Genomic DNA, 17,956 nt, shown 5'->3' with positions numbered 1-17,956 from the left:
ACAAATGCACTTCTGGAGGCTGAACTCTGAAATCAATGTTCCTTTAGAAAGTTCTGGGGGGGGGGGGAACCACCCCTCACCACTCCCAGCTTCTGGAGGCTTCAGTGAGGGCCACAGGCTCTGCCTCCATCTCCATGTGGCCTTCCTCTCTCAGTGTCATCTCTTTTGTCTCTTACGAGGACAACTGTCCTTGGATTTAGGGCCCATGCAGATAATCCCAAGATCCTTCACTTAATTCCATCTCTCTAATCAGTCCCACTCACAGACATCAGGTGACAGGACAGAGGCATGCTCTCTGGGTTGCTGTCTAAGCCAGTGCACGTGACACCTTCTCTAACATAACGTTCTAGGTCTCCCCACACGGGCAGGGGGCGGGCAAGGAAGGGGGGTCTTTCAGGAATTGATGTCTTGTAACCTTTGGGTTTCCGATTCCTAAGACCTGTCGTGTGGGACTCTCCTGCCATGACATTGATCATCTCTAGAAACGGAGAGGAACCTGTTTTCCCAGCTTTAGAGCTTAGAGCCTTGGGTTCAAATCTCACCCGGTCACGGACGCACGCGTGTGATGGAGGTCCAGCAGCTGCCCAGGGGAACCAGCTTCCCCACTGGGAAAATCAGCCCCTCACGGTCAGCAGCACGCAGCAGCCGCTGGTGGTCCCTGCCCAAGAGGCCCACCCACCCCTGGGCCTGGGTCCTTCCATCCACAACATGGAGGCCGGAGCGTGCCTCACCTGGGGGCTCCTAGGGCTGCCCCTGAACTGGGAGGCCAGCAGAGTGGCGATGACACCCCCAGACGCCGCCAAGTCTCCTGTCAGCAGAAGGAACGAAGGCTACAGCCGAGTGGGGTACCTGGTTTATTTCTGATGCGGGGGACTCTCGGGCAGTGGTCGACCTCGGGCTGAGGGGCTGGGTGGCGGGCACGGGGCTAGAACTCCACCTTGCAGGCGGGGAAGGCCTCGTCCTGCATGGACACGGTGCTGTTGCTGCCCAGCACGGTGATGCCCAGAGCCTGGTGCCGTGCGTGTGTCTCCTCGTACCACTCATGCATCGCCACCGAGTCGAAGGTGGGGATCAGGGTCACCTGCGGGTGGGACAGACGGCCCGGCGGTGAGGGGAAGCACCCTCAGTCCTCCTGGCCCGGGCCCCAGCTCTACTCCCGGCACCTCAGGCCCTCCTCCTCTGAGCACGTTTGCCGGGCTTCCCTTCTCCCCCACCCAGATGTCTGAAGCTGGGGGCCAGCCCAGCCCCGAAGTCCCTTCTCTTCTCTGCGGCACCCAGGGGAAGGGAGCCTCTCACGACACAAGACACCAGGCCTCCCTCCAGCCCCTCCCCTGCACCAGCCAGGTTTGCTCCACCGCCCTGCCCTGTGCCTGGGACCCCCCCTCCAGGCTCCCTCCAGGCTGCGGGGCTCACAGCCCGCTCACAGGCGGCACAAGGGCTAGGAAGCTCCTGCTTCCACCCAAACTTGTCTCCTGCTCCAAGGCTCTGCCTCAAGGCTTCCTCTGAGGACAACCGCAGCCCAAAGGCTCCACGTTCCAATCTGTCAGCCGCAGGGACACCCCGCCTATTCCTCCCCACCCAGCACCCACCCCCAGGCTGCTGCTGACAGACCATGTGGGTGCAACAGGAACAGAGTCCTGGGAGCAGGTGGGACTTCTGCGCCTGCTTTCACTTCCGTGGCCCTGGGGGCACAGCTTAGTCTCTCTGAGCCCCACTCCCTCTGCAGATGGCTGAGGGCCGCACAGACCTCATGAGATGACGTTCAACGGGAAGGGTGCAGGAGGCGTGGACCCTACCTTCTGCCAAGACTGCCTGAGGCCCTGGAGTAGTCACGCACCTGGAGGTCACGGTCCCACTGCTGCTTGCCGGCCAGCAGGGCGTCCAGGACAGCCCGCATGCCCTCTTCCTTACGCTGGTCCTGGCCGCTGATGACGTAGCAGAGCGCACGCACCCGCCGGAAGAACTCCTCGTCCAGCAGCCGGGAGCTGCTCCCGCTGGGCAGGTAGGCCAGGTCAAGGTAGACGGGGGAGCCAGGAGGGGCTGCTGACCCACCTGGTCGGCTGCCAGCTGACCCTGCAGGTAAGAAGGACAATGTCAGTCCTGAGCTTTTGGAACCAGGAAGGAGCCGAGCCCCAGCTCCCCCTACACCTCTCCAAGTGGTTCCCTCCTCAGAAGAAGGCCTGTTCTCACTATCTTATAGTTGATAAGCTCTCCCTGGGGTGGACAGTTACTCAGTGGTCATATCCTCAGGGGCTAGTCCCTGGGTGCAGATACCCAGGGCCAAAGGTAAGGAAGGTAGAACGGGGCAACCAGGGATGGCTTCCTGGAAGAGGAGGTTTTAGAGCTTTGGCTCCCAAAGCAACTGGTACCTAGAACAATGTGCTGCTTCTGCAGCATCCATCTGTTCAACTACTCAAGTGGCCTTTTGGAGCCTTCCTGGCCAATACGCACTGGGGACACAGCAGTAAGCAAGAGAGACGAAAATCCCTGCCGCCAAGGGCAATGGGAAGACTACAAGAGAAAGAGCCAGGATGTGGCATGGCTCTCAGAGCCTCATCCATGGCCTTGAATCCAGAGTATCGGTGAAGGGGGATGAGGCCCCCAGTCCTCAGTGTGTCTCATAAGCAACTGACTGAGGACACACATGGATGTTAGGCCCAGGAAAGTGGCCAGATGCTTGGCACCCTATGATCATACACATTGCCCAGCTCAGGGTGTGGGTCCAGAGGGCTGCCGAGGCATTTGCAGAATGAATGGCTCCCCCAGCTCTGGGCACGCAGCACCCCTCACTCACTGCTGGGAACAGCGGTGGTGAGGATCTTAAGACTCAGGAAGAGAAGCCCCTATGGTGACGGGAGGCTCATGGGAGAGAGGAGCCATGGAGGCAGAAGACTGAAGGGAAGCCGCAGGGGAGACGGACAGGCGCAGAGCAGGACCCTCCGCACCACCTGCTGGCATCCATGCAGTTCTACCAGGCGCCCGTCCGGTTACGTCCTCAGCTGCTCTTCTGCCACAGCGCAGAGCTGAGTTGTTGGGACAGAGGCCATCTGGCCTGCAGAGCCGAAAACGTTCATATTCTGGCTCTTATGAGACACAGTTCACAGACACTAACACAGAGGGTCCGTCTGTCCAAGGTGGTAGGAGAAGGAGACCCCAAGTAGCCAAATGGCCTGGCAGACTGGGCCCTGGAGGACTCCCAGCCTCCAGGTGCTAGCCTAGCCCCACAGGCCGGGAAGCCACCTGCCACCGTGCTGGGGACCCTTGACCTACCAACTCTCACAAGGGCTCATCAGCTGCCTCCCTTGGAATGTGCCCAAGAAGGGTAAGAAGTGGCAGCTCAGGTGGGCACTGAGGCTAGGAGCCAACGAAAGGCCATGGGTCGAGTGAAGCCAGAGCCACGGTCAGGGACACCCAGGCACCTGGAACAGGTGAGCCAGCACTCACAGACATGAGCTCGAGCTACGATCACTGCCAGCCATCATCACTGCTCTCCCATGAGCCCCTGGGTCCTTCTAGGCCTCCACCACCCTCTGCGGTGTGACCAACCACTGCAATGTGGCAGGTATGCGCTGAGACGAGCAGGGGCTACAAAACACATGCGAGCACCCAGGGCTTTTTTTTTTTTTTAAAGACTTATTTATTTTGGAGAGAGAGCACAAGCATGAGTAGAGGGAGTGGCAGGCAGAGGGCAAAGCAGGCTCCCCACTGAGCAAGGAGCCCCATACGGGACTCGATCCCAGGACCCCAAGATCATGACCTGAGCCGAAGACAGATACTTAACTGAGCCACCCAGGCGCCCCCAGGCATCCAGGACCTGGTGTGGCAATGGGAAGCAGAACTAGCTAGTAATTTTTCATATCGATGACACGCTGGAATATTCTGATAGAGCGGTAGGTAGGACAGAGTGAACTCAGCAGGATTCGGGGATGACGGTGCAGCAGGAAACGGCGGGAATCTGCCTTTTGACCCAGAGGACAGGACAGTCGCGCTGGCAGCCCCTCCCCAACTTACGCTGCCCGACTTACATGAGTCGGAGAGACCGGGAACACTTTCTCTCCTTTTCTCCCTCCCACCTCCCTTCCTTTCTCGTCTTCCCCCTTCTGGGAGCCAGACGTGCACGGACTAAGTCATTCAAAAGCCACTGTGCTGAATCACTGGTATTATACACCTGAAACTGATGGAACACCGAATGTTAACTAGATTGGCATTAAAATAAAAAACTTAATAAAAAAAACAAAAGCCACTTCGTATATAAGGGATTTAGCGTAGTCCTCACACACGCAGGAGAAAGGTACAGGCTCAGAGAGGACTTGAGAAGACTCTCAGATTCCCCCGCAGACTGACCTCCAGCACGGAAGCAGCACCCAGCATTAACCAGAGAAGCCACGTAAACCTCCCCCTGGGGAAGGGGGAGATTTGGATCTCTGGAGTTAACGCACTATTAAATCAGAACGTCCAGTTTCCAGCAACAGCAACAACCATAAGGAATAAAAAGAAACAGGAGAAGTACAGCCTATTCAAAGGGAAAAAAAGGAAAAAAAAATCAACGGAAACCAGAAAGGCCCGATGGCAGGCTTACTGGACAAGAACTTGAAAGCAACGGTCTTTTTTTTTTTTTTTTAAAGATTTTATTTATTTATTTGACAGAGATCACAAATAGGCAGAGAGGCAGGCAGAGAGAAAGGAAGGGAAGCAGGCTCCCTGCTGAGCGGAGAGCCCGATGTGGGACTCGATCCCAGGACCCTGAGATCATGACCTGAGCCGAAGGCAGTGGTTTAACACACTGAGCCACCGAGGCGCCCCGAAAGCAACGGTCTTAAAGACGCTCTCAGAAAGAAAGGAAGACACGCAGGACAGCGTTGCACAAACGAAACAAATGTCACCAAGGACACAGAAAACACAGAAAGAAACCCGAGAGAAATCCCGCAGCTGAAAAGTACGATAACTGAAATGAAAATTCACCAGAGGAATTCCAATTCCTGATTCCAACAGTGATTTTTGATGATAGGATGAGAGCAATTATCAAGTCCGAGGAACGCGGAGAGATGACGGAAGAAAGGGAGCAGCAGCTTCAGGCACTTGCAGGACCCCATTAAAAGGGCCAACACGCACATGGAGTCCCAGGACAGAAAAGGGCAGAATGGCTATTTGAAGAAATAACGGCCCCAAACTTTCCTTGATCAAAGGTGTTAATATGAATGTCCAAAAAGCTCAACAAATTCCAAGTGGGATGACCTCAAAGAGATCCACAGTGAGACCCACTATAATCTGACTGCTGAAAGACAAAGAGTGAATCCCTTTGAGAGAAAGCAGAGATAAAGGGAAAGTTTATACCTAAAAATGTTTATATTAAAAAAGAAGAACTTTGGGAGCGCCTGGGTGACTCCGTGGGTTGAGCCTCTGTCTTCAGCTCAGGTCATGATTCTCAGGGTCCTGGGATCGATCCCCGCACCGGGCTCTCTGCTCGGCGGGGAAACTGCTTCCACCACCCCCTCCCCAGCCTGCCTCTCTGCCCACTTGTGATCTCTCTCTCTCTCTCTGTCAAATAAATAAAATCTTAAAAAAAAAAAACAAATCTCAACGTGACAACCTTTCACCCCAAGGAACTAGAAAAAGAACAAAAGGAAAGCTAGCCAAAAAAAACAAAACGATAAACAGAAGAGTAGAGATTTTAAAAATTGAGACTAGAAAAACACAAAAGATAATCAACAAAAGCAAAACCTGGTTCTTGACAGCCCTTTAGCTAGACTAAGAAAAAAGAGCAAAGACTCAGAAGTAAAAGTGGGGACACTACTACCGACTCTACAGACACAAAAAGCATTATGAGAGTGCTGTGAACAGCTGTACAACCAACAAACTAGATGACCTAGAGAAAACTATACAGATTCCTAGAAACACGAAACCTACCAAGACCAAATCACAAAGAAACAGAAAAGCTGAACAGATTCATTGTTAGTAAGGAGACCGAATCAGTAAGTAAAACCCTTCTTGGCTTCACTAAGTTTCCACCAAACGTTTAAAGGAGAACTAACATCGATCCTTCTCAAACTTTACCGAAACCACTAAAGAACAGGAACACATCTAATTCATCCACGAGGCCAGTGATACCAAGGTCAAAGACATTATGAAGAGAACTACAGACCAGTATCTCTTATTAATCTTGATGCAAAAATCTTCGACAAATATTAGCAAGCCAAATTCAGCAGCATATTAAAAGGATCAGACACTGTGATCACGCAGGATTTATCCCTGGGATGCATGGTTCAACACACCAAAAAGAAAAAAAAAAAGAAAAATCAATATAGGCCCATGTTGGGTATAGAGATTACTTGAAAATAAAATCTTTTTTTTTTTTTTTAAAGAATTTATTTGTTTGTTTATTTGAGAAAGCGAGAGTGAGAAAGCACAGTTGGGGTGGGAAAGCAGCAGAGGAAGAGGGAGAAGCAGGCTCCTGCTGAGCACAGAGCCTGATGCAGGGCTCGATCCCACGACCCTGGGATGATGACCTGAGCCGAAGACAGGTGCTTAACTGACTGAGCCACCAGGTGCCCCTTAAAAACAAAATCTTAAAATAAGAGAAAAATCAACACAGTACATCAGATTAACAGAATGAACTATAAAAAAAAAATACACAATAATTTCAATTGTTACAAAAAAGGCATTAGACAAAATTCAACATCCTTTCATGATAAAAACCCTCAACAAATTAGGAGTAGCAAGAAACTGCCTCAACGTAATACAAGCCATAAATGAGAAACCCACAGCTCATGTCACACTTGGTTAAAGACTATAAGCTTTTCTCCTAAGAGCAAGGACAAGGCAAGAAATGTTGGCTTTTGCCACTTCTAGTCAACACAGTGCTGGATACCTTAAAGTTATCTCTGTTCACAAAGGATATGCTCTTATGTGTAGAAAACTCAACTGATGCGTGAGCGCACGCACACACACCCCCCCCATCTACTAGAATAAACAAATCCAGCAAAGTAGCTGGATAACAAAATTAACATACAAATCAGTGATGCTCCTATATGCTAATAGTGAACAACCTAAAAAGGAAATTAACAATTGCATTTACAATAGTATCAAGAAAGAATAAAATACTTAGAAATTAACTTAACCAAGAAAATAAAATATACAAAAACTACAAAACACTTCAGAAAGAAATGAAAAAAGTCATAGAAATTCACAGAAAGACATATCGTATTTGTAGACTGGGAGACTTACTATCCTCTGAGCTGCTGGCACTACCTAAAATGACCTATGGATTCAATGCTGTCACGGACCAAGTGCCAGTGATGGCCTTTTAGAGAAAGAGAAAATTTTACCCTAAAACTCCTATGGAATCTTAAGGGATTCCAGAAGGCAAGACAATACTGAAGAATGAAGTTTGGAGGACTCACACTTCCTGATTTGTAAATTCACGGAAAAGGGATACCAATTAAGACAGTGTGGTACTGATGAAAGACAGATACGTAACAGGCCAAGGGAACGGAGAGCCCAGAAATAGAGCCTCACATATATGGTGAAATGATGTTTGACAAGAATGCCAAGACTGGTGCTAGCAAAACTGGATGTCCAGATGGAAGAGAATGAAGTCGAACCCTTATTTAGCACTACAGGCAAAAAATTAACTCAAATCATCAAGGAGCAAAATATAAGAACTAAAACCACAGAACTCTTAGAACAAAGCAAAAGCTTCAAGAGACTAAATTTGGCAATGATTTTTTTGGATAGGACACCAAAAGCACAGAGGAGAAAAAGGAAAAGGCAAACCGGACTTCATGAAAATTATAAACTTCCGTGCAAAGAGCACTGTCAACAAAATAAAAAGCAACACACAGAATGGAAGAAAATATTTACAAATCATGTATCTGCTAAAGGATTACCGTACAGAACATATGCAGAACTCCCGTAACCCAACAACAATAAGACAACCGGATTCAAAAAGGGGCAAAAGACCTAAACAGACATTTCTCCAAAAAAGATATATAAATGGCATGGCCAACAGTACAGGAAAAAGGTGCTCACTAATTAGGGAAATGCAAATCAAAACCACCGTGAGATACCACCTCCCACCCATCACGCCGCCACGATCAGAAAAACACAGAAAGCAGTGTTGGCAAGGATGTGGAGAAACTGGAACTTTTCTGCACCGTTGGTGGGAGTCTAACACGGTGCAGCTGCTGTGGAAAACAGTATGGCAATTCCTCGGAAAAAAAAAAAAAAAATCAAAAATAAAACTGCTGTATGATCCAGCAATCCTTCTTCCGGGAATATACCCAAAAGAGTTGCAAGATCTCCAAAAGATATCCGTCCAACCGTGTTCACAGCAACGTGATTCCACAGTAGCCAAAAAGCAGAAACTCAGGTGTCCATCAGCAGGTAAATGAATAAAGAAAATATGGTACATCCACGTTGCAGAATAATATTCAACCTTAAAGAGAAAGGAAATTCTTAAACCCCCCCCCCCCCCAAAAAAAGAGGGAAGCAAGTTATAACCCAGGCTACAGCACAGATGAACCACGGAGACACTCTACTAAGTGAAGTAAGATAAATACAGTATGATTTTCCTTACGCTAGATCCCTAGCGTCGTCGGAGCCATAGAAACAGAAAGTGGAACGCATGAGTGGTGGGTGCCGCCGACTGGGAGAGGAGGAAAGGGAGTTAGTATTTAATGCGGACAAAGTTTCAGTTTTGCAAGATAAAAGGAGGCCTGGAGAGGGACCCTGGTGATGGTTGCACAACAACGTGAATGTGCTTGACCCTGAACTGTGCGCTTCAGCAAGGTGAGGTCACGTCGCGTACATTTCACAACTAAGGAAAACTGGGAGAAAAGTTACCCTGGTGGACACAAGACTGCCGGTCTCTCAGAGGTGACTTACAGGGTGGCCCCTGGCTTGAGTCTGGGGAAAATAGATCTCAGAAAGGTCCCCACTGCCTGCACGACAAGGGTGGCCCGCTGTGCCCACCAGTCTTGCAGCACCGCAGCTCCTGAATCCCTGCTTCCCCCTCCCTGAGGAGCCCGGAATTTGGGTGCGTGTCAGGCAGAGGGGGCCAACGTGACCAGCCCCCGGCAGAAACCCTGGGCACTCCGTCTCTAATGAGCCTCCCGGGGAGGCGCCAACTCCGGGGGAGGCGCCAACTCCCGCGGGCCACACAGCTTGCTGTTCCAGCATTAAGGCACCTGGTGTGACTACTACGCCAGGAGGCAGCTCTAGAAGCCTATGCCTCGTTTCCCCCCAGGGAACCCCACGCCCTTACCCTCGCTGATTCTGTTCCATACGCTTTTGCTCTAATACAGTTCAGCCACAAGGAAGCCTGTGTATTGAGTCCTCCCAGCCCAGCATTGAATCTGGTGGTCCGATGGGCTTGGGAATCTCCATACAAAGGGGTTAAATGTGCTATTAAAATTAATTTCAGCTGTTTCTTCTTACTCACCATGGCCCCAGCAAGTTCACGAGGACAGATCCGCTCACTTCTGTTTGCACCAATGGCACTGCTTAAATGCCTCGGAAGTACACATGCCTCAGCAGCGAGCCAGAACTTCCGTGTTATATGAGAATCAGAGGCCCAGAGAGGGGGTAGGTGTGACTGAGGCCACACGGCAAGGAGGGAACAAAGACTTGGGCCACTAACCCACTGTAGGACCCTGGGTCTTGGGTACTTACCAGATGGGCCCCGAGTGGCCGCCTTGGGGACTGACGACTTTCTGGACAGGGGTGCCCGACCTCCCTTGTCACTGGGCTCGCTCCGGGCGCTGAGCGGCCGACTGGCTCGGTCTCCACCAGCCGGTCCCTTAGTCTTGGCAGTGACGGATGGAGTGGCTTTGGAGGCGGCTGTGCTGGGGTTAGTGCGAGTCAGGGACTTCCGGGTACGGTTGAGGCCCTCTGCCGGCCGGGCCTGTTCAGGGGGCAGCATCTCGGGGTCCACCATGCAGATGCTGGGTGGGGTGGGCAGCGGCGGGGGGAACTTGAGGGGCTCAGGCAGCGGGTCACGGCGAGGGACCCCAAAGCCCTCCATGTCCTCGTCTGAGTCTGCGGTCCCAGGGGCGGCAGGCAGGGGGTCCGAGTCAGACAGGGTGGGCAGGGACTCGCTGACGGATGTGGGGGGCGTCTCCTCTGCCCCTGGTGCTCCAGCCCGCTCCTGGGACCGAGCACTGCTATCAGAGCTGCCGGGGGAGGCAGGGGCCGGCGCCACAGGCACAGCCTTTCGGTGCTCAAACTCGCAGGGTGACACCAGGCACAGGTCCACGTCGTGCGGGGAGGCTGATCGCCGGACCCGGGGGCCTCGCAGTGGGAGGCTCAGCCCAGCCTCGCCTGCACTGGCAGGAGGCGGCGGAGGCAGCACCTGCTCGAAGGAGACAGACAGGGACTCGTCTACCTCTGTGGAGTGTGGAGAGCCCACCTCAGCGGGCAGCGAGGGCGTGGTCACTGTGGGTGAGGCGTCCGGCCCCGCCTCCCCACCACGCAGCGGGCTCAGCGACAGCCGCCCGCTGCTCTCGGCTGGGCCCTGCTGGGCTCCAGTAGGCGAGGGTGTACGTGGCCGGGGGGTGCTGGCATCCAGGAGAAGCTCCAGCGTCTTCTCCTCCAAGGCGCTGCCGTCCTCCCCAGGTGGGCTCAACCCCAGCTCCAGCTCCAGGCTGCTCTCCTGGCTGGGTGTGGCCACCAGCTGGGGCGCTGGGGAACTGCAGGGCTCTGTCGGGGGGCTGGCCTCTCCACACCGGAAGCTGGGGGGGCTGCGGGGCCCGTTCGCCGCTGGTGGGACACCTGGGTGAGGGACATTGGGTGCTCGGCGGGGTCGGGGAGCTGCTGGGGCCCCTGCCTTCTTCACGCTGACTGAAGCAGAGGCCACCCGGCGGACTTCCCGGGGCTGGGTCCGAGGGGCACTTGGCTTGGGGTCCTTCTTCACCTCTCGGGAGACCCTGACTTCTTTCTCTGCCCTGCGGGGGGCCTCAACCCGAGGCGGGTCCTTCCGGGCCACCCCAGGGCGCTCCTGGGCTGGCCTGCTGGGTGCTGTTGTCCGGCCTTCTCTTCTCGAGCTGTCCCGGGAGCCCACGCTTTCCTTGCTCTCGGCTCGTCGAGGTCCCAGCAAGTCCTGGGGGGTCACCACGGGCTCCCGCAGGAATCCCAAGTGCTGCAGGCGGACCAGGCCATCCAGGAGGCGGGCGGGCGGGGTGCAGCCAGGGAAGAGCACACGCACCACCTTCTCCGTGGGGCCGGCAGGGTGCCACACCAGCAGGGCGCACACGGAGGCCAGCGTGCGCTCGGCGCCAGCCGCGGGCGGGTGCAGCACATACATGTCCAGCCGTCCCACGCCCATCTTCTGAAAGAGCACGGTGGGCTCGGCCGGGAGTGGACCGCGGTTCAGAGTCAGGGGTGTGATGCCCAGCCGGGCCAAGAGGCTGAGGGCCAGCTCCGCCTCGTCCTCACCACTCACTAGCCGCGAGGCGGCAACACGGGCATTGAGGAACACGACCCCTAGGTTGGGGGAGATGAGCCTGCGAAGCCGGTCGTCCCCCGAGCCCCCATCGGCCGCTGCCTCCTCGCGCTCTGCCAGCTTGCGCCGCAGCAGACTGTTGAGGCCTGGGAGGCTGTCAGCGCCCGCGTGGGTCACCAGCACCGCGTCCACCCGGTCCAGGTGCCGTACCAGCTTCCAAAAGCTTGACTTGGGGTTGGAGCCCCCATTGACCAACACAGTAAAGCCGTTGACAGCGAAGAAGGCGGCGTCACCGAGGCCACCGGGGAAGATGTAGCAGCAGGGCCGTGCGAGCCTGAGGAAGCCCACGGATGCGGGCGGCTCGAGCAGGTCAAAGGGAGATGGCGGCTCCAGGGACTCAGCCACATACTCCAGGAACTCACGCAGGCCCTCAGATGCCGGCAGCTGCACAGGCGGGTTCCATCGCAGCTGGAGCGCGCTGTGGAGGCCGAGCACTTCAGGTGACAGCTGGGCCCAGTCGCCGAAGGTCGGGCAGGTGATGGTGAGCTTGGGCAGGTCTGCAGGTGGGGGTGTAGATGCCAGGAGATCCCGGATCTGCAAAAGCGGGTAACAGTTAGAAGCAGCCCCTGGGAAAACTAGGCCAGGGCACTCCCATCCTGCATCCTGGGCCTGGGAGAATCCCTTGCCCAACCCGGTCACCCTTGGGACAAAACCCAGCCCTTCCCATGGTCAACAGAAATGTATGGTCTTGCCTTACCACCTGCTTCCCTCTCCCACCCTTTCTCTTACTCTCCCTACCCCAGGGCCTTTGTACTTGTTGTTCTTTTCCTACAGCACAGCTTCCTCCAGGGAGACCTCCTGTGCCCTCTACCTCCATTATCTGCTTCTTCTCTCACCCATCATTACATCACTCTCATAATGTGAAAAGGAGGTTTACCAGATAGTTTTGCTCATTTGTCCCATCCAGACTAAGGACCCTAGAAAGGACCCTACCCTCCTGGGACCTAGCACCTCGGGTGCCACTTGAAGTCTCTGGGAGGTCTGCTGATCTACAGGCCTAGCCTCGAATCACACACTGTAGTGGGTGGCGGGAACAGGTCACTAAGGCCACAGAGCCCGATGGGGACGAGCCAGGGGAAGCAGGATAAGAAGAGGTGGCTTACCTCTTTGTCCCCTAGGACCTGGAGGAAGTGGCGGAGCGAGAATCCCCCTGTTTGGAGCAGCAATTCCCCTGTCTCTTCCAAGCAGGGCCCAGCCAGCACCAGCAGCTTGTGAGGGGCAGGGTCAAGCAGAAGATTCCGGAGCTGAGGAAGGGGAGATGGTTAAAGCCCCTACTCTGTGCAGTGACAAAGCCTGCACGCCCCACCCCACCCCCCCAATCGAATGGCCTCCAGCCCCAAATCTACATATAACCACCCCACCCCTGTCCCCGCCCTGGTACTCAACAGGAAGCTGGAGCCCTGCACCCCACCCCAAACTCCTGTCGCTCAACCTAAAGCCAGGCTCCAGTGCCTCCTCTTCCTAGAAGCCCACCTTTCTGGACTCCCTCCAGCCCACTTCTCTCTCTGGCCCAGCCCCAGTGCCAAGGGAAGGAGGATTTCTGTGTCTGACTCTATCTCCTTCAGAGCTCCTCAAGGGAACAAAATGGAGCGTTTTCGATCAGAAGAAGGAACCTGTACAAGGGTCTCTAGAAAAGTGTCCTGGGGCTCTATCTTGTTCATCTTTCCCACGGATAACGGGGAAAAAGACACAGACGTCCATAAGCTGGAAGTATTAAGAAGTCAATTCAGACAACTCTGGGGGCCCAGCCAGGAGGAAGGCACGAAATGCAAGCACCAGTCAAGTCCTACTTTCCTGCCCCCAGATGCTCCCTGCTCATTCCTTCCTCCCAAACTCCAGTCTTTCCTGACTTCACCCACTCCCACCATCAGCCCTAAGGAAGGAATAAACTACAGCCGAGGCCTTCCGGGGAGGCTTCCTGGAGGAGGGGGCGATGCTAGTGGGTGTCAAGAGAATTTCAAACAGCTCAAAGCCAGGGCCGCAGGAAGGCAGGACTTGGGATGGCTCCAGTCCCAGCAGATTCCCAGACTGTTCCCTACCTCGTCACACAGAGACTTGTCTGATGGGTTCAGGAGGACCAGGGTCTCCAGGGTATCTCCGCGGTGGTGCAGGCTCCGCTGGCCTGTGGGAGAATTGGGCGCAGTTGAGTTGGGGCTGGGCAGTGTGTGTGGAGCCAGACTGTCCTGGGGTCAAACCCTGCCTCCCTGTGTGACTCCAGGCAGCCACAAGCCCCTCCAGGACTCTGCTTCCCAGGAACCCTAGCCAGCGGGTCATCTGAGGATCAACAGGCACATGGTCAAGCTGCAGGTCAGGATGAGGTAAGAACAGGAAACCTGCCTTGGCAGGCCTCACACTGGAAACAACAGTACAACAGGCCTCCACTGCTCGCCGGCCCCAATTCACAGCAATCAGCCCTATGGGGGATAGGGCTGTCACCCCCATTTTATAGAAGCCTAGCCCAGCGAGGGCCAAGGAGGTACACCAGGAAGAGGGCAGACATGGGCAAAGGCTCTGAGGCAGGACTGTCTGAAGATGAGGAAGTGGCAGGTGAGGCCAGAGTGAGGGGAGCATAGGGGAGCGTGGGGGAGCATGGGGGCAGGGAGGCCTCCTGGGCCATGAAGAAGGGAGTGGAGGTGATTCTGGAATCTGAACCCTGGTCGGCCCCCCAGATCCCAGATGTTTCAAAAATGGAGCACCAGGCCTGAGGCTGGGGACCTTGTGGCACTGGTCAATCTTTTATCAGTTTATCACAGGCTTATCGTCATGTACGGATATTGCCCCATTCCAGTGGGGAAACCAAGGCATAGAGAGAGGAAGTAGCTGCCGTAGTCACACAGAGCAGACGAGATTTCCAGCCCCCGCCCCCCTCAGTCCTGCGAGAGGTCAGGAAGCCACCAGGAACGGCCAGGACAATGAGGCGAAGAACACTTCCTTCCCCTCCTGCAGCAGCCTGGGGCTGACTCAATGGGCTGGCTGAGGCAAGAGGGGCCGTGGGTGACACCTGGAATCCGGCCATCAGCTGCTCCATGCAATGGGTCACCCGGGCTCTGTGGGGCTAGTCCGGGCATCTGACCCTTTCCTTGATCTTGCTCCTTTCCCAGCTTCCCATCTATTGCGCACCTACTGTGCACTCAGCCCTGTATGGGGGACACGGCCATGAGCCAGGCACAGTCCCTGCCACAGGGGGGCCACATTCCACCTTCCAAGCCTATTTTGCAGCCCCTGGCTTCCCAAGTATCTTCCCACTTTGCCTGGGCCCTTCCCTCCCCTTGACACATCAGTCCCAGATGCCTCTGATCCAAAGAACCCACTCTCGGAAGTCACCCTGTCCCCCACCCCTCAACTGCCTCATCTGCAAAATGGGAACAAAATACAAGTTCCTGCCTGGTGTACAGCTGAAGTAAGCTGGCTGGAGCTGGGTCAGGGCCCACCCGGCTCTGCATGCTAAAGATCGCAACTGTATTATTACTGCTGTTTAGAGCTATACCTGACCGCCCCCCCCCTGCCATGCCTGGCACATAGCTGGCACTCAGAGAACACGTGACTAGCTCATGAGTGGAAGGGGAGCAACTCAGGCATGCAGGGTCTCCAGTCTCACCTTTCACAATGCTGGAGAAGGTGGCGGAGTGCCGGGACACAAAAACCTTGAGCTGCTCATCAAGGCTGCAAATGCCAGGGTCAATGTCCCAGGACCGGATGCCTGTTGCGGGGGAGAGGGGGTAGGAGAAGTGAGGTAGGACTCAGCTGGGCTCCCCGGCTCTGAGAACAGTTTAATAACCAGTATCTGGGAAGTGGGAGCAATCCCAGCCCCTCCCCTCCACTCGCCCCCCAATGCAAGAGCCTGGAGACTCAGAACCACTCAAAGTGCCCTTGGATTTTCTGCATCGTTTCAAGGAACCCAAAGCATAATTCAGCATTTCAAAGAGAAGAATCAACAACAAGAATGCTCCCACCTCTAAACAGTCACTTGGTCCCCTCCATCATTGCCCTCACCCCCACCACCCGTCTCACAGCTTCTACAACTGGCCAGACACACTCCCCAGACACACTCCCACTGCTTGGCCTTTGCACCAGCTGCTCCCACTCTCAGGAGGCCCTTCCCTCTGCTTCCACCCTTCAGGTCCTCAGCCGTTCGCACTGTTCTAAACACTCCTGACAGCAGGTGAGCTTAAAACTTGTTCCATCTCCTCGCCCACTTTGGGTCCATCCCTCTACCAGACTGTTAGCCCCGTGAGAGCAGAGCTGAACCTGCCTGTGGTCCCCACACTATCCCAGGCACAGACGACGACATTCCCAAGCATGAGGACCAAAGTGTGTGCTAACCTCCCATTTTACAGGAGCCAGACCGCAGGTCCTGTCCATCTGGGTTGGGGGGGGGGGAATGAATGCCCTCCAAACACGGTGTGGGGTGCACCACGCCCGCCGGTTCCACCGTGCCAAGCGGCTGCAGGTGAACTTTGCAGGTGCACCTATGACTCACCTCCCCAGATGCCAAATCCCCTGGGCAGGCCGCGCCCGCCCACACCCCAATTAGCAAGCTCCTTGTGGAGCAACAGAAAGTGGGCCCCGGGGCTTCAGGCCCAGCCTCCGCACCCTTGTTCCTCCTTCCAGAACGTCCAGGATGCTAAGACCGGGGACTTCGAGGTGACCCCACCCTCCCTTCGGCCTGCCAGTCTGGCGGGAAGCAGAGTCGTCGTCCGTTGTTGCCCAATCACGCGGGTCCCAAAGCCCAGGTCCCGCGCGTCCCGACCCTGGGCTGCACCCCGATCGGGGCGGGGCAGCCCAGCCCAACCCAGACCCGGGCACCGCCTTCTCCGTGGGCACCGAAGGCCTCAGCCCGCGCCATACGCCTAACGGTGAGGAGGACCGAGCTTCCCGGCCCCAGGATCACGCCGCCCCCCAATCCTATGCCCTCCCCACCCCCAACCCGGCCGCCCCACCCCCCGGCCCTCGGGCCGAGACGAGCGACCGCGCCCGCCTCCCGCACCCCGCGCCCCCAGGCCGGCCCGACCTCGTTCGAGCTCCTCCAGAACATAGGCAAGCAGCCCCGAGCACCCGCACTCGCCGCCCACCACGAGCAGCAGCGAGCTCGGCGCTTGAGCCGCCCCGGGACCCACCACCGCCGCCGCCATCTTCGCGCGCACTGACGCTCCGAGCGCCCACCCCGCTGGCCCCGCCCCTTAAAGGGGCCAAACCGGAAGAACTGAAGACCCCGCCCGGAAGCCTCCTCGCCCCTCATCTGCCACGGTCGACCCCTTCAGGTTTCCGGAGCTGGGGACCGAGCACTGAAGTGGTTGTCTGACTCTTGGAGAGCCACCCTGGCCACCCCCTCCCAAGTGATCATTCCTTCGTCCGTCTGTCCATCCATCCATCCATCCATCCATTCATTCAACAAGCTTTGACTGCATGCCTACCACGTGCTCTGCAAGAACTTACCACATCACAGTGGGCCCAGTCAGAACCAGGTCCCATACATGCTTATAGGTCCCTGGGTCAGGGTTTGAACAGAGAAAGAAAGTTATCTTATAGCTAGGGCTTTAAGGGATGTGTAGGAGTTTGCCAGGTATGAGTGGTGGGGCAAGAGCATATGAAGCAGAAATTAGAGCATGTGTAGAATTTTAGAGGTAGGAAAGTATGTTTGTGTTTGCAGCATACTCCCGAGCCTACTGGGTCTTGAAGCAGGGTAACATGCTTGCACCTATGTGCCAGACATTTTACTCCGTTAGTTCATCGAATAAATCTATGAGATAGGTAATTTATTATGGTCACATCAGAGAGGAAACTGAGGCTTGGAGAAATGAGGTCATCAGCCTCTTAAGTGATAGAACAAAATTGAACCCAAGTGAGTCTGATTCTAGGTCCAGCCTGTGGCAGGCACTGACTGCCAGTCTCACATGGGTACCCCTCCTTCCCCAAACAATCTCATTCAACCCTTTTCTTTTTTAAACAATTTTATTTATTTATTTGAGAAAGAAAAAGAGTGTGTGCACAGGCAGGGGGAGGGGAAGAGTGAGAGGGAGAAGCATACTCCCCACTGAGCAGACACCACCCCCCCAAGCAGGGCTTGATCTGAACCCGGGATCATGACCTGAGCTGAAGGCACATGCTTAATGAACTGAGCCAAACAGGCATCATCCCTCATTCAACCCTTTAAACTATGGTGGCCACTACTTTAAAAATTACATTGCATCAAACTTTTTGACGGTTGCCTGTGCCCAGGAAGGGCTGGGTTGTCTCTCTTGGGAGTGAGGTCTCCATCTCTGGAGGCATACAAGACAAATGAAAAGGCCTGGGAAACAGGATTGGCCTCCTGCTATCCTTCATTATCTAGGGTTGTTCAGCCCAACTTCCTCCCTGGTCAGTTGCTGGCCACGTGCTATCTAACGTCCTAGTACTCCACTTCCTCTCTCTCTTTATAGCCCTGGCATTCTTCCTCTATCCCGGTCCTTCCTTCTTAGC

General features: G+C 55.0%; 1 protein-coding gene across 1 annotated transcript; it reads right to left on the bottom strand.

Moving 5' to 3' along the window:
- Positions 1–838: 838 nt before the first annotated feature.
- MAP1S (microtubule associated protein 1S) lies at positions 839–16,655 on the bottom strand. The gene is made up of 7 exons (XM_032315352.1): positions 16,509–16,655; positions 15,096–15,197; positions 13,537–13,619; positions 12,601–12,741; positions 9,670–12,031; positions 1,838–2,073; positions 839–1,081 (listed from the first exon to the last, which is right to left on the bottom strand). Exons 1-7 carry the CDS (start codon positions 16,627–16,629, stop codon positions 926–928), a joined length of 3,201 nt encoding a protein of 1,066 aa, XP_032171243.1. The 5' UTR covers positions 16,630–16,655; the 3' UTR covers positions 839–925.
- Positions 16,656–17,956: the final 1,301 nt, after the last annotated feature.

Source organism: Mustela erminea, chromosome 1, assembly GCF_009829155.1.
Source record: "Mustela erminea isolate mMusErm1 chromosome 1, mMusErm1.Pri, whole genome shotgun sequence".
Lineage (NCBI taxonomy): Eukaryota > Metazoa > Chordata > Mammalia > Carnivora > Mustelidae > Mustela > Mustela erminea.
The sequence above is the reverse complement of the archived record's forward strand: the minus strand, read 5'-3'. Positions and strand labels throughout refer to the sequence as shown.